Consider the following 26,684-nt stretch of genomic DNA (forward strand, 5'->3'; position numbering starts at 1 on the left):
TCCAGGCTCTGAGCTGTTAGCACAGAGCCCGATGTGGGGCTTAAACCCATGAACCATGAGATCATGACCTGAGCTGGAGTCGGATGCTTAACCAACTGAGCCACCCAGGTGTCCCTAAAGAAACCATTCTTTGGCAGCAGAAGTCTGGCCAAGGGAGTGCACCAGAACCAGGAAGAGACTCCATCTATTTTCAGTATTCCTCCAGCATCCTCTACTGACAAACCTGGTGGCAAAGGGGAAATATGTAAAGGGCATATCAAGAACTGTGAAATAGGTATGAGATTTTATTCTACTTGCAGACGACCCAGCTAGCCTGCCCCAGTGTCATGGACACTGACAGGAAACATATGATACCTTGTGCAGATTCAAAGACTTGTATGACTTACGGCACAACAACCAAAACATGCTGTATCTTAGCTTCTACTCACCTTGGCTCTGAAGTCCCAGAGCTTCTGACTTTTGATCTCAGGGTCATGAGTTCAAGCTCCCTATTGAGTGTGAAGCCTACTTTAAAAACAATAGTAATAAATTTTAAAAATTAGTAAAGCAAACTAGAGAAAAGAGAATGTGATTAAGAGAATCAAAAGAGAGAGATAATACATTTACAGTACTGGGCTGTAAAAAGTCCACATATAAGCAGACTGGAGCAGTTCAAACCAATGTTGTTCAAGGATCAACTGTATAAGAAAGAATGCCTGACTCATCTTTTCCCATTAATTTTCAAATTTTTTTTAAACATTAAATTTGGGGGTGTCTGGGTGGCTCAGTTGGTTAAGTGTTCAACTTCAGCTCAGGTCATGATCTCACAGTTCATGAGTTTAAGCCCCCCGTCAGGCTCTGTGCTGTCAGCTCAGAGCCTGGAGCCTGCTTCAGATTCTGTGTGTATGTCTCTCTCTCTGCCACTCCCCTGCTCCCACTCTGTGTCTGCCTGTGTCCTGAGAATCCCAGTCCAAACTGCCTGTTTGGTAAAATGAAATGCCTGTTGGAAAAAAGATATTTGCCTTCTTTGCAAGGATCCAAGACACCTGTAAGACTCCCTCCTCCACTGACCATTGGCGGGGTCCTCGGTACCAAGGGAGGCTATGGTTGAACAGAAGGGAGCCTCCAACTCCAGTGCTTGGGTGGGTCTAGACAGCAGTGAGTCCCAGTGTTATTACAGATGTATCTAGCAAACATGAGCCCAGTGGAAAAACTAATGTGGACTATACCGGCATGCAGTACCAAGATTCTCTTTCCTTACCCCATGAGCAGAGAAAGTGGTATGAACTAAGCAAGGCCAAGGTTCTTTTTTGTAAGATTTTATTTCTTTATTTTCAAGTAATTTCTACACCCAATGTGGGGCTTGAACTCACAACCTCAAGATCAAGGATTGTACTCTACTGATGGAGACATCCAGGCGCCCCTAAGGCAAGGTTCTTTGTAAAAGTGGGAACAATACATAAGCTCACCAAAGAAAGAATGTATAGTAAGTTGTCTGTCTTGGAGAATGCAGTTTTCATATTCCAGATAGCATCTGGAGGTTCCCAGGACAGACTTAGCTCTGAGAACCTGCCTCTTGGTAGCCAGGAATCTGATTTTGGAATTCGGATTAAACACTTGAGCCCAGATCACATTCGCAGCCCCCCAGAGCCCACTCTTTCCCTCACTGCTTCTCCCTTCCCTCTTCCCCATCTCCTTTTCCCACCACCTCCCCTGAAACCTGCCTTTAGTCGTGTCCAAGGATGGCTAAAGTGAGGCAAGAGTTTCATTGCAACAGCATTTCTCCTGCTGGAGACTGATCTATAACTGGTGTGTTGGAATTTGGCTGGTGACCTATGATCCCAAGAACAATTAGGTGCCCCCTCATCCAACAGGCACCATGGCCCCAAGCCCTGCGTTGGCATCATGAGCATAGATGCACCATGATTAGAGACACACGGACAGAATAACCAGTTGTTAGCATTTATTCCTCACAGACCTTGTGTGTTAGGGCTTTGAGAAGTTTTTAAAGGCATTTGTCTCTCCCTTTGATATTTATTTCACCTGAGTGAGAATGTTAGCAAGTGTTGCTCACAATTTGGATTTTCTGAAATACTAAGCAAAACCATTCTAAGCTGACATATCCTTTTCATGTGAGCAGAGCATTGACTCAGCATCTCCTTAATCAGCACCCCAGGGTTGCTATATGCTCTATATATAATTGGCTATAGCATTCACAATTTTCAGGGAGCACAGGAACAAGAAAAGTTCCTTGTCAAAAAGCAGTAGGGACCCATGAAAGCCATCCTCTACATGATACCACATCACGGGGACCCTCTGGTCCTCCAAGCGCTTCATATAGAGCAAGGTGTCATCACGGAGGATGCCATGCTCACAGCTCACCAGGAAGGCCTTGGGAAGCTGAGCAATGGTCTCATCATCTCTTATCAGAGGGGCATTTTCTACATCCAAAAGATGTTTGTTTTCCAGATAGGCAGCCCATTAAAAGGGCTGGGAAACACAGGTTGGTGGCGCATCTTCCTGAATCTCCTGGGTATGTTGTCAGAGCTGAGCCACTGCTTGTACTTCCTCCAGAAGTCTGGGGGCATGAAGGCACCATCCAAGATGGCTTCCCACCAGTGAAAGTCGATAACCATATATTTAAACATACATGTCATCATGAACTTCTGGGGCAGGATGGGACATTTCTGCTCTGCCAGTAAGATGGCAGCTGCAAACTGATGATCTGAACAAGTGGATAAATCAGGACCTGGGCCCGGATCTGGGGAATATCTGATCTGCCCGCCAGGGCCTGGGTGACACAGACCACATACGCTCCCCCAGTGCTGTCTCCACAGATCACAACCCGGGAGGGGTCCACCCTGTAGGTTTCCAGGGCCTTCAGGAAGTGAATGGAGGCATTCAGGCAATCTCAGAAAATGCTGGGGTAATGGTGATCAGGAAGCTTGCGGTACCTGAAGAGCAAGCAGGGAACAAAAGTGTAGCAGTGTGGACAGGGGTCACTGGGAGCCATTTTAACCATGTCCTCAACTCCCCCTTGCAAGACTATCTCTGACTGAATCCCCAGAATGGCCCGGTGAGGTGGGGATTTTTATCTTTTCTTTTCTTTTTTTCTTTTGCATATGAGGACATGAAGGACCTCCCCTTAGTCCTACAGGCAGAGGTTCTGGACTCCAAAACTAGGCTCTGCCTGTTGTCCATAGGTGTAGACACTCCACACAAGATTATGCAATTTGAAAGCTATCTGAGCCATCTGAAGTGGGAGAAAAACAACTAGTGATGCTGGGAAATACAAAGGAACCTCCTGGCTGTCCCACTGGCTGCCCAAAGAGAACAGGCTAAGCAAAGTAAAGCTCAAATAAAGCAGAAGTTTCTTTCAGGATGAATTTTTGTTTTTTTTAATCAAAATCTAACGACCAAGGGGCTCCTGGATGGCTCAGTCAGTTAAGCATCTGACTTCAGCTCAGGTCATGATCTCCCATTTCACAAGTTCAAGCCCCACGTCAGGCTCTGTGCTGACAGCTCTGACCCTGGACCCTGCTTCAGATTCTGTGTCTTCCTCTCTCTCTGTCCCTCCCCTGCTCATGCTTTGTCTCTCTCAAAAATAAATAAACATTAAAAAACAATTTTTTTTAATCTAATGACCAAGATTTGTTCTTTCCCAGTGATTTAAAGAGCTGCCTATGGCACAAGAACAGACACTCAGATCAATGGAATAGAATAGAGAACCCAGAAATGGACCCACAAACGTATGGGCAACTAATCTTTGACAAAGCAGGAAAGAATATCCAATGGAATAAAGACAGTCTCTTCAGCAAGTGGTGCTGGGAACACTGGACAGCGACATGCAGAAGAATGAACCTGGACCGCTTTCTTACACCAGACACAAAAATAAACTCAAAATGGATGAAAGACCTCAATGTAAGACAGGAAGCCATCAAAATCCTCGAGGAGAAAGCAGGCAAAAACCTCTTTGATCTTGCCCACAGCAATTTCTTATTCAACACGTCTCCAGAGGCAAGAGAAACAAAAGCAAAATGAACTACAGGGACCTCATCAAATAAAAAGCTTCTGCACAGCGAAGGAAACAATCATCAAAACTAAAAGGCAATCGACAGAATGGGAGAAGATATTTGCAAATGACATATCAGATAAAGGGTTAGTGTCCAAAATCTACAAAGAACTTATCAAACTCAACACCCAAAAAACAAATAATCCAGTGAAGAAATGGGCAAAAGACGTGAATAGACACTTCTCCAAAGAAGACATCCAGATGGCCAACTGACACATGAAAAAACGCTCAACATCACTCATCATCAGGGAAATACAAAGCAAAACCACAATGAGACACCACCTTACACCTGCGAGAATGGCTAACATGAACAACTCAGGCAACAACAGATGTTGGCGAGGATGTGGAGAAAGAGGATCTCTTTTGCATTGTTGGTGGGAATGCAAGCTGGTGCAGCCACTCTGGAAAACAGTATGGAGGTTCCTCAAAAAACTAAAAATAGAACTACCCTATGACACAGCAATGGCACTACTAGGCATTTATCCAAGGGATACAGGTGTGCTGTTTCGAAGGGACACATGCACCCCCATGTTTATAGCAGCACTATCAACAACAGCCAAAGTTGATGGAAAGGGCCCAAATGTCCATCGATGGATGACTGGATAAAGAAAATGTGCTATGTATATATAATGGAGTATTACTCAGCAATCGAAAAGAATGAAATCTTGGCATTTGAACTACATGAATGGAACTGGAGGGTATTATGCTAAGTGAAATTAGTCAGTCAGAGAAAGACAAAAATCCTATGACTTCACTCATATGAGGACTTTAAGAGACAAAACAGATGAACATAAGGGAAGGGAAACAAAAATAATATAAAAACAGGGAGGGGGACAAAACAAAAGAGACTCATATATATGGAGAACAAACTGAGGGTTACTGGAGGGGTTGTGGGAGGGGGATGGGCTACATGGGTAAGGGGCATTAAGGAACCTACTGAAATCATTGCTTCACTATATACTAATTTGGTTGTAAATTTTAAAAAATAAAAAATAAATTTAATAAATAAATAAATAAATGTCACTATCTTAAATTCTTAAAAAAAAAAAAAAAAAAAAAAAGAGCTGTCTTCTATCTGGGGGTTGGGGAAAGAGGGAGAGATTTGGGAGATGCCCTGAGGGTAAAGGTGGAGGAAAGGTAAACAGGCAGGAAACAGATTCTGCTCTGGCTGTGGAGAGCATCCTGAAGGCTGCTCTAAGCCCTCAAAATGTGTCTCCTCATAGGAATTCAAGGGCAAAGAGAAAGGACTTTAAAATGAACTTCTAGGGGCATCTGAGTGGCTCAGTCCATTGAGTGGCCAGCACTTGATTTTGCCTCAGGTCATGATCTCATGGTTCACGAGTTCAAGCCCCTCACAGGGCTAGGCACTAACAGTGCAGTCTGCTTGGGATTCTCTCCTTCCCTCTCTCTCTAACCCTAAATGTAAATATAAATATAAATATATAAATATGTATATGTGCTATAAATATATATATATATATATATATATATATATACACACACGCTAAGGGAGTAGATCTTAAATGTTCTCCCCACAAAAAAGAAACAATAATTACATGATAGAATGGAGATGTTTCCTAATGCTATCATGGTAATCATTTTGCAATATATAAGTGTCTCAAACTGACACGTTATACACCTTAAACTTATGCAATGTTATATGTCAATTATATTTCAATAAAGCTGGGGGTGGTGCTGAACTTACAGAAATAGTAAAACACAAGCTAACTAATGCACAAATCAAGATTGAGATAATAGAAAGAAATCAATTTAAAAAATAGAAACCCTGGGGCGCCTGGGTGGCGCAGTCGGTTAAGCGTCCGACTTCAGCCAGGTCACGATCTCGCAGTCCGTGAGTTCGAGCCCTGCGTCAGGCTCTGGGCTGGTGGCTCGGAGCCTGGAGCCTGTTTCCGATTCTGTGTCTCCCTCTCTCTCTGCCCCTCCCCCGTTCATGCTCTGTTTCTCTCTGTCCCAAAAATAAATAAAAAACGTTGAAAAAAAATAGAAACCCTTTGGCTAAACTGCTTTGATTAGAAATTTTATGAAAAACATGGCTGTTACCCCAAATTTTTGTTTGAAGTTGTTGCTAAATGTGTTTTCTCTTCTTACAACCTATCATTTAAAAGCATTGTAAAAGAAAGTGCATTCTACTTGTAAGATTAAATTTGGAAGGCACGCATAAAGAAAACTGACACCTTAGACTAGTGGCTTTCAAACTTCGTTAGAACAGCAACATTGCTTTTCTTCAAAAAAATTTTTTACGTTGATTTATTTTTGAAAGACAGAGCAAGACAGAGCACAAGCGGGGGAGAGGCAGAGAAAGAAGGAGACACAGAATCCGAAGCAGGCTCCAGGCTCTGAGCTGTCAGCACAGAGTCCGACACAAAGCTTGCTTGAACCCACTAATTGTGAGATCATGACCTGAGCTGAAGTTGGACGCTCAACCGCTGAGCCACCCAGCCCCTCTAATTTTTTTCTTATTAAAATGATACAAGGACCCCCACTGTATAAAATAAGTCATTCTAGCTTTGCCCAGGGGCAGGGATCTGAACACCTCACTCATTCTTCTTCCTCTTTGACCTCCCTGGCCACCCCTAAAAAAACGAAGGGAATCCCAGTGTCCTAAGCAACCCAGTCTGGAAGTCACCACTTCCTATTAGATCTTGATTTCTGTTTCCATTAAAAGTTGCTCTAAGGCATCATCTTTAAGGATAGGGTTTGATTGACTGCAACCCTGCAACATTGCCTCAATGAGCAAATATGTTGATAAATGAATCAATGTTATCAACATAGCTTTCCATTTAAACTTAGCAAAACATATACTATTTAGTAGGGCCCTTGTATTGAGATGTGCTCAGCACCTAGAAGCATCAAACACAAACTTCAGCCTCCATTTTTCTATTTCTAGAAGGATACACATCCTACTAAATGTTAAATATACAAATATGGCAGTATAAAAGAAATAACAAATATTACATGCTTTCCATTAGCAGAATCCCGACCTGCTAGAAAGAGGCAGAAATGCCCAGCCTTGCCCACTCAGGGTAGGGGTGAAAGTCAAAAGATTCTCCAGGAGCTTAGGTAGGGAGTCTCATTATGTCTTGATGAGAAACCAGGGAGCATTTCAGACACTGGACATCTTTTCCAACCTGCAGTCACCCTGGCAGATTGAAGAACCTTACCTGTCTTCCAACCTCCACCAGCCTCTCTATCAAAACCCATGTCCTAAGTCTTTTCAACTATAACTATATCAAACAACAATATCCTAAGCAATCTCCTACAAATATTCATGCAGGTGTTTATTAACATTTCCGTGTGTTCAAGGGGCATTTTCATTATCACAAAGGGCTTCTCAGATGTAGAGTGTGACAGAGCCTCTATCAGTCAGACACTGTCTTCCTCAAATTTGAGAAGACCAGAGATGCTAAGTAAGTTGCTTTAAGCTGCACAGATGCCTGGGGGCAGCCAGGGTTTGAGGGGCCTTGTGGTAGAGGTTGAATCTAAAAGGACAGCTTTTAGTTTCTCTAACTTCTTGAAACTATTGCCCACTGTCTTCTTCTGTCTCGAGACACTCCCAGCATTGGACCCCAAAGTTAAGTAGGTAGGTAGTTGTGTTAACAAAATAAGCACCTGAAGAACCATCAGACCCAAACAACAGCCAGGACCTTGACCATAACCTTTGGCCAACCCTATCATACCCCCACCACCATCCCACCTCGCTGCCTTTGCCATCTGAGGGAACAGTGACCTTGACCTTCAATCCTGTATCCACCATTCCCTTTCTTTCCTTTTCATGTACTTTTATAATGTCTATGCATATTCCTTACAAATACTCTTCTGATTTTGTTTTTAACTTGATAAAAAGAGTACCAGGCTTACGTAATTATTTGAATGTTTTTCACTTAATTTTATACTGCCAAGACTCATTCACATTCTGGTGTGCCCTTCCAGTTCATTTATTTAAATGGCTATGTAATCATCCATAATACCTTAATGGCTGTGTAACATAATATTCACTGTGCCATGGTTTAGTTTAGCTTAGTTTTTGTTTGTTTAGGAGAATTCTTACTCATGTTGAAAAGGGTTTAGAATATGATACATTAGTAATTACTCAAATTTCTGGTTTCAGAAAGAAGATGACATGGATTTATTTTTCCCTGTTCCTCTCCCAAAGGTCATTTAAAACACGGTAGGGGAGAGAGGCCAAGATGGCAGGGCAGCATGGAAGCTCTCTGCTTCACTCGTCCCTGAAATGTAGCCAGATCAGCACCAAACCATTTTGCACACCTAGAAAATTGATCTGAGGACAACACAACAATCTGCATAACTTGAGCCACAGAACTTGGCAGGTACATGGTGCAGAGAGGTGAGCTGGGGGAGAGAGAAGCTGCAGAGGGTAGAGAACTGTTTTTATTTGCAGAGAGAGGACAGAGACTTGGGGGGAGATTACAGGAAAAGCACTCCCTCCAAAAGCAGCTGGAGACAAAGAGAAAGAGTGGAAACACCTGCAAGGAAACATCTTCATAAGAAAGGGAGAAAGGAGAAAGGAGAGGGTTTCAATACCATTAGGACTCTATAAATAGGGGAGCACAGAGCCAGAAACTTCGCAGCTCGATACCTGGTGCTGCTCTGGTGGGAAGGGCGAATCTTCAGGAGCAGAGAGCAAGGTCCAAGGGGTCGTCAGGCCACATGGGGAGAGGCAGTTCCCCTGCAGAGAGGACATTTGGTAGAGGCCGTGCAGTCTCCCCACAGGCAAAGGTCCCAGTGGACCCCAGATTACAGCCATGTTGCTGGTGTTGGAACAAGGACATTAGGGTGTGGTGAAGACTGGCGCCAGGTGTGTGTTGTGATTTACCATAGCCTCTGAACCAATGCTGCCACACAATCATGTGAACTTTTTCTAGGGAGGCTGGCACCTGGCCACAGTCTCTGGGCCTCTGCAGCAGCATGGGCCAGCACCTGGCCATTGCTCAGCAAGACCCTCCCTGCGAGGGTCAGAGTGGGTTCAAGCCATAGGGCCCTCAGAAGTGAGGGGTTTGGAAACACAGTCCCATCTGAGAAAAAAATTGGGAAGGAGGTGCTGCCTGGCAGGCTGATGGCTTGATTGTGGACAGTGTAGAAGCAGGGAGTGGATGGAAGTCCAAGACAAAGAAGGGGTGTTTGATTGCCAGTTGGGGAGAGCACAGAGTTCTGATGCTAGAGACTGGGAAGCAGGGTGATGCCATTTTCACATCTCCCCGGCATACATACATGCCCACACGCCACAACAATCCACCCCAGTAAGCTAAGCAGTGCCACCTAGTGGAGAATGGAGCCATTACACCAAGCCTTGTCCATCTCCACCAACCAAGCCCTAGAGGATGACCACAAGTCTCTCTGCCTGCTTAGTTTACAGACTATAAAGTGCTCATAGTTTGACTTCTAGGGGAAACTGGATGTAATTTCACTCAGATTTCATTCTGTTTGCTGGTCCAGCTATTCATTTTTTTTTCTTTTCTTATTCTTGGATACAGAAAGAGAAAAAAATTATTTTTTATTTTCTGTTTTTATAAAAAGGTCTCTCTTTAATTTTTTTTCTACTATATTTTTTTATTATTTTTTGTAAATTTTTTAGTCTATTTTACTTTCTTAATTTCATTTTATTCTATTTTATTGTATACATTTTAAAAATTTTTAAACATTTTCTTAATTTTCCCTCTTTTCTACTTTTTTTTCTTTCCCTTTTTTCTCTATTCTATCAAGCTTCTTTCAACAACCAGACCAAAACACACCTAGCTTCCTTCATATGATTTTTGTGTGTTGTTTTTAATTTTTTAATTTTATTTTTATTTTATTAAATTAATTCTTTTTCTTCCTCCAAAATGATGAAACAAAGTAATTCAGCCAAAAAGAAAGAACAGAAAGAAATGACAGCCAGGGACTTAATCTACACAGATGTAAGCAAGATGTCTGAACTAGAATTTAGAATCACGATAGTAAGAATACTAGCTGTAATTGAAAAAAGGATAGGGGTGCCTGGGTGGCTCAGTCGGTTAAGCGTCTGACTTCAGTTCAGGTCATGATCTCATGGTCTGTGAGTTCAAGCCCCGCATCGAGCTCTGTGCTAACAGCTTGGAGCCTGGAGCCTGCTTTGGATTCTGTGTGTGTGTGTGTGTGTGTGTGTGTGTGTGCGCGTGCGCACCTCTCTCCCTGCCCCTCCCCCACTCGTGCACTGTCTCTGTCTCAAAAATAAATGAACATTAAAAAAAAGAAAAAAGAAAAAAGCACAGAATCCCTTTTTGCAGAGATAAAAGAAGTAAAATCTAGTTAGGACTAAATTAAAATGCTATAACTCGAATGGATGCCATGGTGGCAAGGATGGATGAAGCAGAGCAATGAATCAGTGATACAGAGGACAAACTTCTGGAGAATAATGAAGCAGAAAAAAAAAGAGGGTAACTAAGGCAAAAGAATACGATATAAGAATTAGAGAAATCAGTGATTCATTAAAAAGGAACATCAGAATCATAGGGGTCCCAGAAGATGGAGAGAGAAATGAGTAGAAGGGTTATGTGAGCAAATCATAGCAGAAAACTTTCCTAACCTGGGGATAGACACAACATCAAAATCCAGGAAGCACAGAGAACTTCTATTAGATTCAACAAAAACCAACCATCAACAAAACATATAATAGTCAAATTCACAAAATACACAGACAAGGAAAGAATTATGAACACAGCAAGGGAAAAAAGTCCTTAACCTTTAAGAGAAGACAGATCAGGTTCTCAGCAGACCTATCCACAGAAACTTGGCAGGACAGAAAGCAGTGGCAGGATATATTCAGCATGCTGAATCAGAAAAATATGCAGCCAAGAATTCTTTATCCAGCAAGGCTGTCATTGAAAACAGAGGGAGAGATAAAAAGTTTCCCAGACAAACAAAAACTAGAGGAGTTCATGATCACTAAGCCAGCCCTGCAAGAAAAAGTTAAGGGGACTCACTGAGAGGAGAAAAGACAAAAGAAAACAAAAAAGACCAAAACCAACAAAGACTAGAAAGGACCAGAGAATATCCCCAGAAACTCCAACTCTACAGGCAACACAATGGCAATAATTTCATATCTTTCCGTACTCACTCTAAATGTCAATGGACTAAATTCTCCCGTGAAAAGACATAAGATAACAGAATGGATAAGAAAACAAGATCCATATATATGCTGTTTACAAAAGACACATGTTAGACCTAAAGACACCTTCAGATTGAAAGTAAGGGGATGGAGAACTATCTATCATGCTAATGGTTGCCAAAAGAAAGCTGGAGTAGCCATACTTATATCAGACAATCTAGATTTTAAAATAAAGACCATAACAAGAGATGAAAGGGGGAATTATATCATAATTAAGGGGTCTGTCCACCAAGAAGAGCTAATGATTGTAAACATTTGTGCCCCCAACATGAGAGAACCCAAATATATAAATCAATTAATCACATATATAAAGAAACTCATTGATAATCATACCATAATAGTAGGGGACTTCAACACCCCCACTTACAGCAATGGACAGATCATCTAAGTAGAAAATCAACAAGGAAACAATGGCTTTGAATGACACACTGTACCAGATGGACTTAACAGATGTATTCAGAACATTTCACCCTAAAGCAGTGGAATACACATTCTTCTTAAGTGCACATGGAACATTCTTCAGTATAGATCACGTACCAGGACACAAATCAGCCCTCAACAAATACAAAAAGATCAAGATCATACCATGCATATTTTCAGATCACAATGCTATGAAACTCAAAATCAACCACAAGAAAAAATATGGAAAGACAACGAATGCTTGGAGACTGAAGAACATCCTACTAAAGAATGAATGAGTTAACCAAGAAGTTAAAGAGGAAATTAAAAAGTACATGGAAGCCAATGAAAATGATAATACCACAGCCCAAAACCTCTGGGATATAGCAAAGACAATCATAAGAGGAAAGTATATAGCAATACAGGCTTTCCTAAAGAAGAGAAAAGGTCTCAGATACACAACTTAAGCTTACACCTTAAAGAGCTGGAAAAAGAACAGCAAATAAAACCCAAAACCATCAGAATATGGGAAATAATAAAGATTAGAATGTAAATCAATGCTATCAGAATCAAAAAAAACAACAGAACAGATCAATGAAACCAGAAGCTGGTTCTTTGAAAGAATTAACAAAACTGATAAACCCCTAGCCAGTTTGATCAAAAAGAAAGAGGAAAGGACCAAAATAGATAAAACCAAGAATGAAAGAGGAGAGATAACAACCCACACTGCAGAAATACAAACAATACTAAGAGAATATTATAAACAATTATATGCCAATAAATTGGGCAATCTAGAAGAAATGGACAAATTCCTAGAAAAATATAAACTACCAAAACTGAAACAAGAATAGAAAATTTTAAGAGACTCATAAATAGAAAATTTTAACAGGCCCATAACCAGTAAAGAAATTGAATTAGTAATCAAAAATCTCCCCCCAAAAACAGTAGTCCGGGGGCGGATGGCTTTCCAGGGGAATTCCAGAAAACATTAAAGAAGAGTTAACACCTATTCTTTTGAAGCTGTCCCAAAAAATAGAAATGGAAGGAAAACTTCCAAACTCATTCTGTGAGGCCAGCATTACCCTAATTCAAAAACCAGACAAAGAGGGGCGCCTGGGTGGCGCAGTCGGTTAAGCGTCCGACTTCAGCCAGGTCACGATCTCACGGTCCGTGAGTTCGAGCCCCGCGTCAGGCTCTGGGCTGATGGCTCAGAGCCTGGAGCCTGTTTCCAATTCTGTGTCTCCCTCTCTCTCTGCCCCTCCCCCGTTCATGCTCTGTCTCTCTCTGTCCCAAAAATAAATAAACGTTGAAAAACCAGACAAAGACCCCACAAAAAAGGAGAACTAGAGACCAATTTCCCTGCTGAACATGGATGCAAAAATCCTCAACAAGATACTAGCCAACCAGATCAAACAATACATTGAAAGAGTTATTTATCACGATCAAGTGGAATTTATACCTAGGATGCAGGGCTAGGTCAATATCCACAAATCAATCAATGTGATGTGTCATATTAATAAAAGAAAGGACAAGAACTACATGATCCTCTCAATAGATGCAGAGAAAGCATTTGACAAAATACAGCATCCTTTCTTGATAAAAACCCTCAAGAAAGTAGGGATAGAAGAATCATACCTCAAGATTAAAAACCATATACAAGATACACCCTGCTAATATTATCCTCAATGGGTAAAAACTGAGAACTTTCCCCCTAAGGTCAGGAACACGACAGGGATGTCCACTCTCACCACTGTTAATCAACATAGCATTGGAAGTCCTGGCCTCAGCAGTCAGACAACACAAAGGAATAAAAGGCATCCAAATCAGCAAGGAGTAAGTCAAACTTTCACTCTTCGCAGATGACATGATATGGAAAACCTGAAAGATTCCATGAAAAAACCGCTAGAATTGATCCATGAATTCAGCAAAGTCACAGGATATAAAATTATAGATAGCATAGAAATTGGTTGCATTTCTATACACCAATAATGATGCAGCAGAAAGAAAAATCAAGGAATAAATCCTATTTACAATTGTACCAAAAAACATAAAATACTTAAGAATAAATCTAACCAAAAGATCTATACACTGAAAGGTGAAAGATCTATACACTGAAAATTATAGAAAGCTTATGAAATAAAATTGAAGACACAAAACAATGGAAAAAGATTCCATGCTCCTGGATAGGAAGAACAAATATTGTTAAAATGTTGATACTACCCAAAGCAATCTACATATTCAATGCAATCCCTATCAAAATAACACCAGCATTCTTCACAGAGCTAGAACAAACAATCCTAAAATTTGTATGGAACCAAAAACAGACCATGAATAGCCAAAGCAATCCTGAAAAAGAAAACCAAACCTGGAGGTATTGCAATCCTGGACTTCAAGATGTATTACAAAGCTGTAATCATCAAGACAGTACAGTACTGGCACAAAAACAGACACATAGATCAATGGAACAGAATAGAGAACCCAGAAATGGACCCACAAACATATGACCAACTAATCTTTGACAAAGCGGGAAAGAATATCCAATGGAATAAAGACAGCCTCTTCAGCAAATGGTATTGGTAAGACTGGACAGCTACATGCAGAAGAATGAGCCTGGACCACTTTCTTACACCAGACACAAAAATAAATCCAAAATGGATAAAAGGCCTCAATGTAAGACAGGAAGCCACAAAATCCTCGAGGAGAAAGCAGGCAAAAACCTCTTTGACCTCAGCTGCAGTAACTTCTTACTCAACATGTCTCTGGAGGCAAGGGAAACAAAAGTAAAAAGTAACTATTGGGACCTCATCAAGATAAAACCTTCTGCACATAGAAGGAAACAATCAGCAAAACTAAAAGGCAACCAACAGAATGGGAGAAGATATTTGCAAATGACATATCAGATAAAGGGTTAGTATCCAAAATCTACAAAGAACTTATCAAAACCCAAAAAACAAATAATCCAGTGAAAAAAATGGGCAAAAGACATGAATAGACACTTTTCCAAAGACATCCAGATGGCTAACAGACACATGAGAAAATGCTCAACACCACTCATCATCAGGGAAATAAAAATCAAAACCACAATGAGATACCAACTAACACCAGTCAGAATGGCTAAAATTAACAACTCAGGCAACAACAACTCTTGGCGAGGATACGGATAAAGGGGAACCCTCCTGCACTGCTGGTGGGAATGCAATCTGGTGCAGTCACTCCGGACGGAAAACAGTATGGAGGTTCCTCAAAAAACTAAAAATAGAACTACCCTACGACCCAGCAATTGCACTACTAGGCATTTATCCAAGGGATACAGGTGTGCTGTTTCGAAGGGACACATGCACCCCAATGTATATAGCAGCACTATCAACAATAGCCAAAATATGGAAAGAGACCAAGTGTCCACTGACAGATGAATGGATAAAGAAGATATGGTATATATATACATGGTGTATATATACATATATATATGATATATATATATATATATATATATATATATATATATATATAGTGGAGTAATATATATATATATACACACATATACTTGGCAATGAAACAATGAAATCTTGCCATTTGCAACAACATGGATGGAACTAGAGGATATTATGCTAAGCGAAATTAGTCAGAGAAAGACAAAAATCCTATGACTTCACTCACATGAGGACTTGAAGAGACAAAACAGATGAACATAAGGGAAGGGAAACAAAAATAATATAAAACAGGAAGGGGGATGAAACATAAGAGACTCTTACATATAGAGAACAAACTGAGGGTTGCTGAAGGGGTTTGGGGAGTGGGGTGGCCAAGGGGAATTAAGGAAGACACTAAGTACTGGGTGTTATACGTGGGGGATGAATCACTGGATTCTACTCCTGAAATCATATTGCACTACGTGCTAACTAACTTGGATGTAAATTTTTTTTTTTTATTTTTTTTTTTCTACGTTTATTTATTTTTGGGACAGAGAGAGACAGAGCATGAACGGGGGAGGGGCAGAGAGAGAGGGAGACACAGAATCGGAAACAGGCTCCAGGCTCCGAGCCATCAGCCCAGAGCCCGACGCGGGGCTCGAACTCACGGACCGCGAGATCGTGACCTGGCTGAAGTCGGACGCTTAACCGACTGCGCCACCCAGGCGCCCCGGATGTAAATTTTTTAAAAAGTAGAAAAAAACATGGCAGATGCTTATACTAAAAAGCATTTGTTGCTTAGCAACAGTAGCTAAACTATGGGGAGAGTCCAAATGTCCATCAACTGATGAATGGATAAAGATGTGATGTGGATGTACAATGGAGTATTACCCAGTGATCAAAAAGAACAAAAACTTGCCATTTGCAACGACATAGATGGAGCTGGAGTGTATTATGCTAAACGAAATAAGTCAGTCAGAGAAAGACAAATATCGTATGATTTCACTCATACGTGGAATTTAAGAAACAAATTAGATGACCATAAGGGAAGGCAAAATAAAAAAGAGAGAGACAGAGAAGCAAACCGTAAGAGGCTCAGAGAACAAACTGAGGGTTGATGGAGGGAGGTGGGTGGGGGATGGGCTAAATGGGTTATGGGTACTAAGGAGGGCACTTGTTCTGATGAACATTAGGTGTTACATGTAAGTGCTGAATCATTTGTATGTACATTTAATATAGTGTCACTTAGTGTTTTGCTTAGCATAATACCCTCTAGCTCCAACCACATCATTGCAAATGGCAAGATTTCTTTCTTTTTTGTGGCTGGAAAACATTCCGTTGCATAGACACCACATCTTTATCCATTCATCTGCTGATGGACACTTGGGCTACTTCCATAATTTGACCATTGAAAATGATGTTGCAGTAGTCACAGGGGTGCATCTATCCTTTTTAATTGTAAGTATCCAGTGGTACAGTTACTAGATCATAGGGTAGTTCTATCTTTAACTTTTTGAGGAACCTCCATACTGTTTTCTACAGTGGCTGCACCACTTTGCATTCCCACCAACAGTGCGTGAGGGCTCCCCTTTCTCCACCTCCTCACCAGCACTTGCTGTCTCATGCCCCGGTTTGTTCGTGCACACCCCTGCTGTGGGCATTTGACTTCTTTCTGGGTTTTTGCTCTCGTGAACGGCGCTGTGCCTGTGTCCGTGCATGTACGTGCGAGAGTGCCTCTTGGGGGCTAGGGCCCCTCTCTCTCTTCTACAAATCATCCACGTGCTCCTCCCTACCTTCTTCCACCCAAGTGACACCCACTGACTTTCTCCAGCAGCTCACCCAATCGACAGCAGCACAGAATCAGTCTCCAGGGCCAGAAAATTGCACAGGTTGTGGTACAAGTCTGCAAGACAGAATCGGTCACAGCAGCCGCCCTGAGTGGCCTGTAGGGATGTCAACACCCCCATGCAGGGCCCAGCACTGTTCACCCTAGTCCCCGAGGAGAACCTGGCAGCAGTGTCCGCTTTGGGTGCAGTGACTCCAGCTGGCTCTGCCTGGGCAAAACCAAAAAGCCAGGCCACGTAAGACACCTGATATCTGCCATGGTCTCCTGAATGTCGGGACTCCAATGCACCTCAGGGCTCACCAGCTGCAACATTTTCTTCCACAGTGGGGGGGGGGGGGGGGGGGAACTGAGGACCAGGAAGGCTTGGCGATTTGAAACGGACAAAACCAAGGCCAGGGAGGGTAGGCATGCCTGCTCTAAAATATTAATGGTAATTACGTACGCATGCCTACAAATGTATGTTATTAAGAAATATGGGATGGTTGGATGGACCATTTTTATTATTTTTAATTTTTTTTAACATTTTATTCATTTTTGAGAGACAGAGAGAGATAGAGCATGAGCAGGGGAGGGGCAGAGAGAGAGACACACACACAGAATCTGAACCAGGCTCCAGGCTCTGAGCTGACAGCACAGAGCCGGATGTGGGGCTCAAACCCACGAACTATGAGATCACGACCTAAGCTGAAGTTGGACGTTTAACCAACTGAGCCACCCAGGCACCCCATGGGCCATTTCTATTAGCCAAGGGGTACCTCTGAGGTTCTCAGACAAGTCCATTATCAACAGTCCATTGGCCATCCTGGTACAGCACCAGACAAGTATCTGTGCCAAATAAGCCTCTAATTCCGTGGTTTCTAACCTTGGCTGTGCTGTAGGTAGAAGTGCCAGGGAGGTTTTCCAAGTCCTGGTGCCCAGACTGAGACCCAAATAATTGAACTGGTGTCTCTGGGGTGGGGAGCACGGGCAGCAGGAGTTCCCAAATTCCAGCCTCGGGGGCGGTGGTGAATGACTGAGCAGACTGGGAGAAGTGCCCCAGCTTCATCATCACCCTTTGAGGGACATGACGGAGGAGGGGACAAAACTGAGTGGGACAGGCAGCTCCCAAGGAGGCCTTAGCCCTGCTTGCAGATTAGCGCCATCTGGGAGCTTTTTTAAAATGCTGATGCCTGGGCCCCACCCCTGAGACTGACAGTGGCGTGGGTAGGACCTTGGTGTGGGTATGACTCAAAGCCCCCCCAGGGGGTTCAAAGCACAGCCAGGGTGGAGACCGCTGCTGGCCTTTCCCACATCATCCCCCTGCCTCCTTGCTCTGCTGCCTTGACATTCTTTCTCTCCCTCGAGCCCCTGTTTTGGAGCTCTGCACTTGCTGTTTCTTCTGCTTAGACTTAACTGGGCTGGGACAGAGTGAGGCAGGCACTTGCCTTGGGCACAAAACTAAGGAGCCACCAAGACACTCTGCAGCTGAGATAAATAATACTTTGGTGCAATCTTTTAAGGAATCAAAGCAAATGCCACGAGTATCTGTGATGAAGGACATATGAAAATCTTACATAGACAAGAGCCTACTTTGCATTTGAACAATTCGCCTGGCCTTGTTGGATCCCGCCTTTAGATAAACGTTGTTATTTTGTTCACCATATATTTTTTGCACTAATATTGAATTTTTGAAAATAGTGCGTAAAAAAGGGGCGCCTGGGTGTCTCAGTCGGTTGGGCATCTGACTTTGGCTCAGGTCATGATCTCCCAACTTGGAGCCTGGAGCCTGCTTCGGATTCTGTGTCCCCCTCTCTCTCTGTCCTTCCCCCACTCGCTCTCGCTCTCTCTCTCAAAAAATAAATTAACATTAAAAAGGTGAAAATAGTGCATAAAATTATCTTGAAGACTGAGTTTCTTGGTGCCCCTTTAAATATCGAGCCTCAGGCAAGGGCCCCATTTGCCTGCCCCTATCCCTACAGGCTTAGAATGCTGTTCCCCAGCCTCTATGGGGCTTATTCCTCCTCATCAGTTGCTTGGACCTGAGTTCAAATTCTACCTTTTTGGAGAAGCTTCCTCTGGAAAAACTAAAGATGCACATGAATCATTTTCTATTCCATCATCTTGTGCCATAACTCTGTGGAATTACCCTATTTATTTGCTTTCTTTTTCATTGCCCAGCCTCTTCATTTGAGCAGGCTCCATGAGAGTTTTTCGTGTTCTCCACTCGGTCCCCTGTACCTGGAACAGGATATGACACAAGGTAAATACCGGGTGAATATTTCCCAAATGAAGCCTCGCTTCACTTTTAAAATAACATCATGCCCCACAGAGGAGGGCTAACAGTCCTAGCCAACTAATGGGGTGCTCCCGGGGGATCTCTCAAAGGGAAGCATGACCTCGGGGGCCGGTAGATGGGAGATATCCATTGTTAACTTCTGAAAAAAAGGAGAGCATCCCGGAAGCAAATGCGGCTATTGCTATTTCCACCACCAGGTGGCAGCACACCCTAATCTCAGGGAAGTTCTGGGCAACTTTGGGGAGCCATCCGTCCACCCATTTGTTCGTCCATGAACACATCTTTTCACCGTTATTCACCCATCCACTCATCCATCTTTGTGTTCATGAACTCATACAGTCATTCAAAAGTTAAAATCCACAGGCAAGGAAGGCACTGGAGATAAGGCAGCAAACAAAACACAAGTCTTCCTGGCACTCTGGGAGATTCCATTTTTAGTTGGGGAAGACAGACAGAAAATGAGGAAATACACGAAGGAACAAGATAAATTCAGACCACGACAAGTGTCATGAGGGAAATTTAAAGGGATGATGTCAGGGATGGAGACGGGCATGGAACTCTAAGGGACTGTGCCTTAGGTAAGATGTTCAGGGAGGCCGCTCTGGAGAGGATATTTGAGGTCAGACTGAATGAACAAATAAGGGTCCACCAGTCATGCAAAGTCAGGAGGGGAGAGACATCGTCTGAAGCTGCCAGAACAGCAGGTGCCAAAGATTCAGAGAGAGAGGGGAGGAGCCTGGAGTGTCTGAGAGGCAGGCAGTGTGGCTAGAGCGCAGTGAACTGCTTTGGGAGGAGGGAGACGCCGTGCACCTGGTTGGAAAGGTGGGCAGGACCTCCAAAGCTGTCAGGGCTCGAGGGCTCGGTTCCATCTAAAGGCACCGGAGAGCCACAAGAAGGGTTTAGCCCAGAACCGACAAGCTCTGACTTATAGTTTTACAAGCTCTTTCTGGCTGCCAGGGAAGGAATGGATTGAGGGGTGACAGAAGTGTGTGTGGGGGGGGGTTGTGGGGTGTGAGGGTCAAGGGGGCCGAGGCAAGAGAGAACATGGGGTCTTGGATCATGGTAGTGTAGCAGGGCCAGGGAGAGATGCATGGGTTTGGGATGTACTGTGGGTGGAAAACGGATAAGACGGGCCAAAGCTGTGGGTGGCGAGGGAAGAGAGCAGTCAACACCCCAGCATCGTGAAAGCCCCACTGAGACACAGCACTAGCCTCACCTTGACCAAGACCATTATAGTACAGAAAAGAACGTTTCTCGCATAGATTGTCATCTGCTTACTTGAGCCCAAAGCACTCAGCCTGGGATTCCTATAAAAAATCTCCAACCGCTGGGGCACCTGGGTGGCTCAGTCAGTTAAGTGTCCTGACTCTTGATTTCAGCTCAGGTCATGACCTCACAGTTCATGTGTTCAAGCCCCGTGTCAGGCTCTGTGCTAACAGTGCGGAGCCTGCTTGGGACTCTGTCTCCCTCTCTCTCTCTGCCCCTCCCCTGCGTGCTCTCTCTCTCTCTAATTTTTTTTTTTTTAAAGCCTCCAACTGCTGATTCCTTTGAGTTACTCTTAAAAAGGTTCTCATGTGAAGGGTGAGCCAAGTTGTACACACAGATGAAGCTCTTCCTTTACAAAGCTGCAGAGAAGCACCTTACCCAAATTCCCCATGAACCCGCCTCCTCCGTGGAAGAAGATGATGCCTCACCAGGGGCTGGAGGACTCTGCCTTGGATTGGAATAGCCTCACAGGTATGGTCCCAAAATACAGGTCAGTCACTACAAGTCTAGCATCCTTTTTTCTTCTCACAAAACCGTGCAATAACTGGGTAAATCTGGGCCTGGAGCAGATTCCCAGCCTCTCAAATATATTCCCCTGTCAGGCGTAAGAGAAAGAAAGGGAGACATTAGGAGAGGTCAGGACCCATCTGGATCGTAGAGGACTCCTGTCACCTGTAATTGCTAGAATGTTTTTGCAGTTTCTCATCTGTCTCATCTGGGTAAGGCTCATCAGGAAGGACAGGCTCTGGATTGTGTCCACATAGAGGGTTTGGGTTTCAGAACTTCCTCCCAAACGATCTTGATTGAATAACGGTATGAATTGGCCAAAGATCTTGACCATGTTTAGGCTGAATGGTTGGGCACTGAATTGAACAAAGCCAATTGTTCAAGGCAACTGGCAGGCAACCTTCCTCTTTGACTCTCCAGCCTCAGATGGCAAAAAGGGTCATCACTTGGGTCAACACCCAACATTGCCCGCCCGGAGCCTGCACCATGACAGATTCTTAAGCCATGTTTGTGTTCAACAAAAGAAAGTAATGGGATTAGGGATGCCTGCTGTTGACTCAGAAGAAGGGTGCAATGGCACATGGCCATTTATTTGCCAAATGTGTATAAAATTCCATTGTTTTTAAACTAATATAGTCACTCTAGCTATAAACAAACAAATGTCTGAATAAATCATGAAATATAGTTACAAGTTATCATGTTGCATGTACTCACTGCCTTTCAACCACTGGAATCATCTCTTCCAAGGACCGCACATTAAGTGTGTCCTTGTCCCAAGGGAAGTGCATCATTTATGAGTCACCTATAGCATGCCAGTAGTGGTCCGAGTGGTTATAAACTGGATGAAACTTTTCAGTGATGCTTCTAAGTCAAGCAGAGTTATCAGCTCTATTTTGTAGATGGGGGAGCTGAGGCGAACCAAGGTCAAGTGCCCTGCCTGCCAAGGAGTAACATGCAGAACATGTGTTCTCAACCACTAAACCAGAAAGAGCTTGGATTCTGGAGTCAGGAAGATCTGAACTCAAGTTTTAGCTTATCGCCAAACTAACCATCTCTGAGCTTCAATTTCCCTCCTTTACAAAATAGAATGGTGTCCACAGCCCAAGGAGGAGTCTTGGGGATTAGATATGACCACTCATGATGAGTGTCTCACTGGTGGGTCCTGGCAAGCGTGATCCCCAGTCCTTCTCCTGCTCACACCCACTGGGTCTTGTCCCAGGTCCCCTGGGATGCCCCAGTGCATTCCTTCCATGGAGACATCCAAGGCTTTGATTTCTCCAAGGAGAACTCCAAACAAAACCTTCATTTCCCTGCTTGAGCTAGAGGAAAGTGAGGTGAGGAACTGGTTGGAGATGGCCTGCTTAGCCCACATCCGAGGACACCAGGCCTCTGTACTGAGCCAGCTCGGACCTTCACTAGCCAGCTCAGCTCCGAGCACCCTGATGTCAAGATGCCTCCTGTCGGCTCAGATGGGCTCCAGCTCTCACCTCCTCCATTGCAGTTCCCCCATGCTCCATGTACTCACCCGTGGCTCACATTGTTTCCTGGAAGCCTTTCTACCTGCCTAGCAGGTGGAGAAACACCAAACGGACTTTCATATCCAAGCTCAAGTCCATGTTCTCATTGACTGATGCCATCCCTGACCTGTATCCTCCTGTTCACAGCAATGGCTGCTGCCTCCTTGGAGGCCCTAAGTACCCTGCCCAGATTTCTTCAGAACCCCTCAAGGCTTTAGTACATGGATGTGGTCACCCGTGTGTCTCCCTCCACCGAACATCATTATCTTCATATGGACACCCCGTGATGGGCAGTGCGTCCTGGGGGCACCCAGCCAGCGCTGGAGGGATCAGGATGAGACATCACAAGCGAAGCTCCCCTTCAGGGCCATGAAGCTGGACAAGGAAACCCCCTGGGAAGAAGAGGGGGAGCCCTCGCGTGGTGCCGCTCATCGTGATTGGAGACCAGCGAGAAGACTTGCATCACCTTGTGGGCGGAAGAAGCCTGCTTGCCTCCGCCAACAGGAGGAAGGAAGGAACTTCTTGCCCAGCAACAAGCTCAGCCAATAAGAAGATACCACAACTCAGCCAATGAGAAACTGCCCCTCCCTGACCTCACACTTTCCTCCAATGGACTTTCATTCAAAGCAGCCCCTCCCACCTCCCTCCACTTCTCTGTAAAGAAGCTTCTCTCCTTTGATCTCTGGACTCGCAGGTGGTTTGCCGTAACTTGCATGTCCCCAATTGCAATTCCTCTACTCTTCCTGAATAAGCCCACCTTGCTGGCAAAATAACGGGCTGTGTTGCTTCCAAGGTCCATCTGCGAGCCTCCTGTGAGTGCCCCAGAGCCACGGTCATCAGCAGGTGCTTGCAGCTTGTGGGCTACTCTTTAGGAGAAAACAAGGTCGGAAAGGCCTTGGTTTTTTCTGGGTCTCAAACTGGCCCATAATTCCGTGCAATGGCAGCCACTGGTTTGAGACAGACCGACTTCCAGTGAAGTGCCTGGCCAGGAAAAATAACAGAGATGAGAGTTTTGCCCTCAGCCTGTCTCCTTGAGTCAGTAACATTTCTGAAATTATAAACTAGAGGTGTTCATGTCTCTAAGAGTCATCCACACCCATGGTGGAACATTCCAGAAGCACATAAACATATTTTATTTCTTTACCAAACACAGGAAGCCCTTATCACGTGTCATTTAATTCTTTTGCCATCCTGATGAGATGGACACCATTGTTTCCTTTCGCAGATGGGAAAATAGACACAGAGAGGTCAAGTGCATTGCCCAAGATTGCACAGCCAGAGCTGGGATGCACATGCTGGCAGGCTGCCTACCATCTGGGCTCCTTACCTTTCACTCTGCTATCAGCTAAGTGAGGCCTTCTGTCTTCCTCCTTCTACAGTTGCCCTCCATCCCAAGTAAGCAGTGTGAACTGTTGGGCTGATAACACCCAGGGGTTGGAACATTGGGTTAAAACCAGTGGTCTGCCTCCAACGAGATGCCAAGCCTTTGTTTCCAAACCTGTTGCAGCTCTAAATATGTGCCGTCCTATCCCCAACCCTAGTCCCTGCTCAGAGCCTGGTCAGCATGACCCCTCTGACATGCTGGATAGATTCACCTATGTCCTGATCAGCAAATGGAAAGCACCTACCAGGTGGCAGGTCTGTGCCTGTGGCCAATGTCGCAAAGGTAGTTAAAGCAGTCCCTGCCTTCCATGTGCCTACACTGTATTCAGAGGAGACAGCCTACAGGCAGCTGAGTGCGCAGAGGGCAAAAGAGGCTGTGGTTTAAGGCGGTTCGGTTCCCTGTCAGGCTGAAAACCCTTTAGAAGAAGGAGCTGGGTCTGCAATCCTTTTAGAATCCTCAGAAAGCAGCCAGGTGATGGGTGCTCAGTAAGTGTTTGAAGGAAGAAAAGGAGGGAGGGGCAGAGAGAGGAAGGGAAGTGAAGAGGGAGGGAAACAGAGCTGCAGACACAAAAGAGAGTGTAACAAAATATGTCTTGGGGAGAGTCTGAAGAGGAAAGGAGGGGCAAGTTATGGGGAGAGAGGAAGGGAGACCCAACCCATTACAGAGCCCGAGAACAAACTCACCAAAGTTAAAGCATACAGGAACAGGCAATGCAGAAATCTGAACTTGGAGGGATGTTGCAAGGTAGAGAGGACATCTACGGTGAGGAAATGCTGGAGGACAGTCCAGACGAAGACTCCCACAAAAAAAGGTGCACAGGAGCACCAGGCACAAGACGAGCATGCTCCCAAGGTTGCTAGCAGCTGCCTCTCCAGAGAGAGGAGCTTGGACACTTGTGTTAGGAGAACGTGGACCCGCTATACCAGCTCTCTCTCTGCTCCCACTGGTTTTGGACTTAGCCGTGATTCAGTGGGCTAACATGGCATCTTACAGGGCCAATGGGAGCTGGAGGGACTATTTCTCTGAGCAATGAAAGCTCCAAGAAAACCAGTCTTGCCCAAGACCCCTAAGGGAAAGGCCTCACATAGTTGCGTAGGCCTCTGTGGCCTCACCTTCCCATGCAGAATCGGCCAGCTTTCCTCACCATGGCATGGTTGGGCTGGCCAAAGCACATCTCATGCCAGGTTGCCGCCCTGGCCCCATTCAAGTCCAGGCTGCGGGGAGAGGCAGCATGGCCGAGAGTCAAGAGGACTTACTCAGATGCCAGCCTGCCTGGGTTTGAATCCCGCCTTTTCAGCTTACTGGCTCAGTGGCCTTGGATAAGTTCTCTCTATTCTCTGCATCTCAGTGCCCTCCTCTGAAAGGAGATAGACTGCTGAGGAATTGGCAATAGCGCGGCCAAGAACAGGAGCATGAAAATATCCTTTTTCAAGCAAATCTTACTTACCTATTATAAATAAACGTATGCACACAAATGCCTGTGGAAGACTGCATAAATCGTGCAATATACCGCTCGAAGAATTTTCACAGTGAACGCACCCAAACACCGGCACCCAAACCAGGATACGGTACATCTCTAGCAACTAGGGGTCCCTTCTCCCCATCACCACCACCCCCTGCCCATGACTAAACCCACCAAAGGCAACCACTCTCCTTCCTTTAACAGCCCACACTCATGTGGCTGATTTCTGACTTTTATATAAATAGAATCATGCAGAGGGGACTCCTTTATGTCTGGCTTCTTTCACTCAGCGTCGTGCTGGATGTCTCTTCCACGTCGTGTATATGGGTTCACCCATGCTCCTTCCTGGATAGCATGCCACTGTATGAATACACCACAACTTTTTATTCTTTCTGCGGCTGCTGGACATCTGAGTTTTTGCCAGGCATCAGTTGATTGCCTCTCAGCTCCAAACTTGCCGTTTTAAAGCCATTCTTCCGCAGGGTGGTATCTTGCTGGAAGCACTCTGAAATGAAACTACCCCGGGGGGCTGCAAAGGGAAAGCTACCTCAGGAGCCGGGGTTAGAGCAGCTGTCTACACCACGGAAGCTTGGAGCTACACAACCACATGCACTACGGGATTAGAGGACTGGAGGAGCCACCCCCAGTATGGAAGCTGAGCCTGCAGAACCCTGTGAGGCAATTTGTGCCCCAGGGTGCTGTTGAGAGCTACTGGGCTACTGGGCTAGTGACTACTTCACTAGCCTGCAATTAACAGAGGCAGGTAGCTTAACAGAGAGATCTGCGAAGGTCAAAAAGAGCTCTAATGCAAACAGTGTCATCCCAGGCTGCTGGTACATGGCCCAAGGCTGTACCCCCTGAGGAGTGACATCAGAAGCTGCACACTTGAGGGGCACCTGGGTGGCTCAGCGGGTTAAGCATCCGACTTCCCCTCAGGTCATGATCTCACGGTTTGTGAGTTTGAGGCCCGCATCCGGCTCCATGCTGATGGTGCAGAGCCTGCTTGGGATTCTCTCTCTCTCTCCCTCTCTCTCTGCCCTCACCCCCCCCCCCCAAAATAAATAAACTTAAAAAAGAAGAAGCTGGGGTGCCTGGGTGGCTCAGTCAGTTGAGCATCCCGACTTTGGCTCAGGTTATGATCTCATGGTCCGTGAATCCAAGCCCTGCGTCGGCCTCTGTGCTGACAGCTCGGAGCCTGGAACCTGCTTCGGATTCTGTGTGTGTGTGTCTCATTCTCTTTCTCTCTCTCTCTGCCCCTCCCCAACTCATGTTCTGTCTCTCTCTCTGTGTCAAAAATAAATACACATTAAAAAAATTAAAAATAAAAAAAAGGAACTGCACACTGAGGGAAACACGTGTAACTGAAATAGTCCATCCAAGTCACTAAACAAACAAGCAGACA

At 44.6% G+C, this 26,684-nt stretch overlaps 1 protein-coding gene across 1 annotated transcript; it reads right to left on the reverse strand.

Annotated features, from left to right (window-relative positions):
• Positions 1-2,169: 2,169 nt before the first annotated feature.
• Positions 2,170-25,394, reverse strand: LOC125171795 (arylacetamide deacetylase-like 4). Its single transcript, XM_047868904.1, is given in 8 exon segments — positions 2,170-2,459; positions 2,462-2,656; positions 2,659-2,933; positions 16,865-16,928; positions 20,791-21,007; positions 24,504-24,687; positions 24,933-25,034; positions 25,360-25,394. Coding segments are annotated over 8 exon segments (1,362 nt in total).
• Positions 25,395-26,684: the final 1,290 nt, after the last annotated feature.

The sequence above is a fragment of the Prionailurus viverrinus genome, chromosome C1, assembly GCF_022837055.1.
Source record: "Prionailurus viverrinus isolate Anna chromosome C1, UM_Priviv_1.0, whole genome shotgun sequence".
NCBI lineage: Eukaryota > Metazoa > Chordata > Mammalia > Carnivora > Felidae > Prionailurus > Prionailurus viverrinus.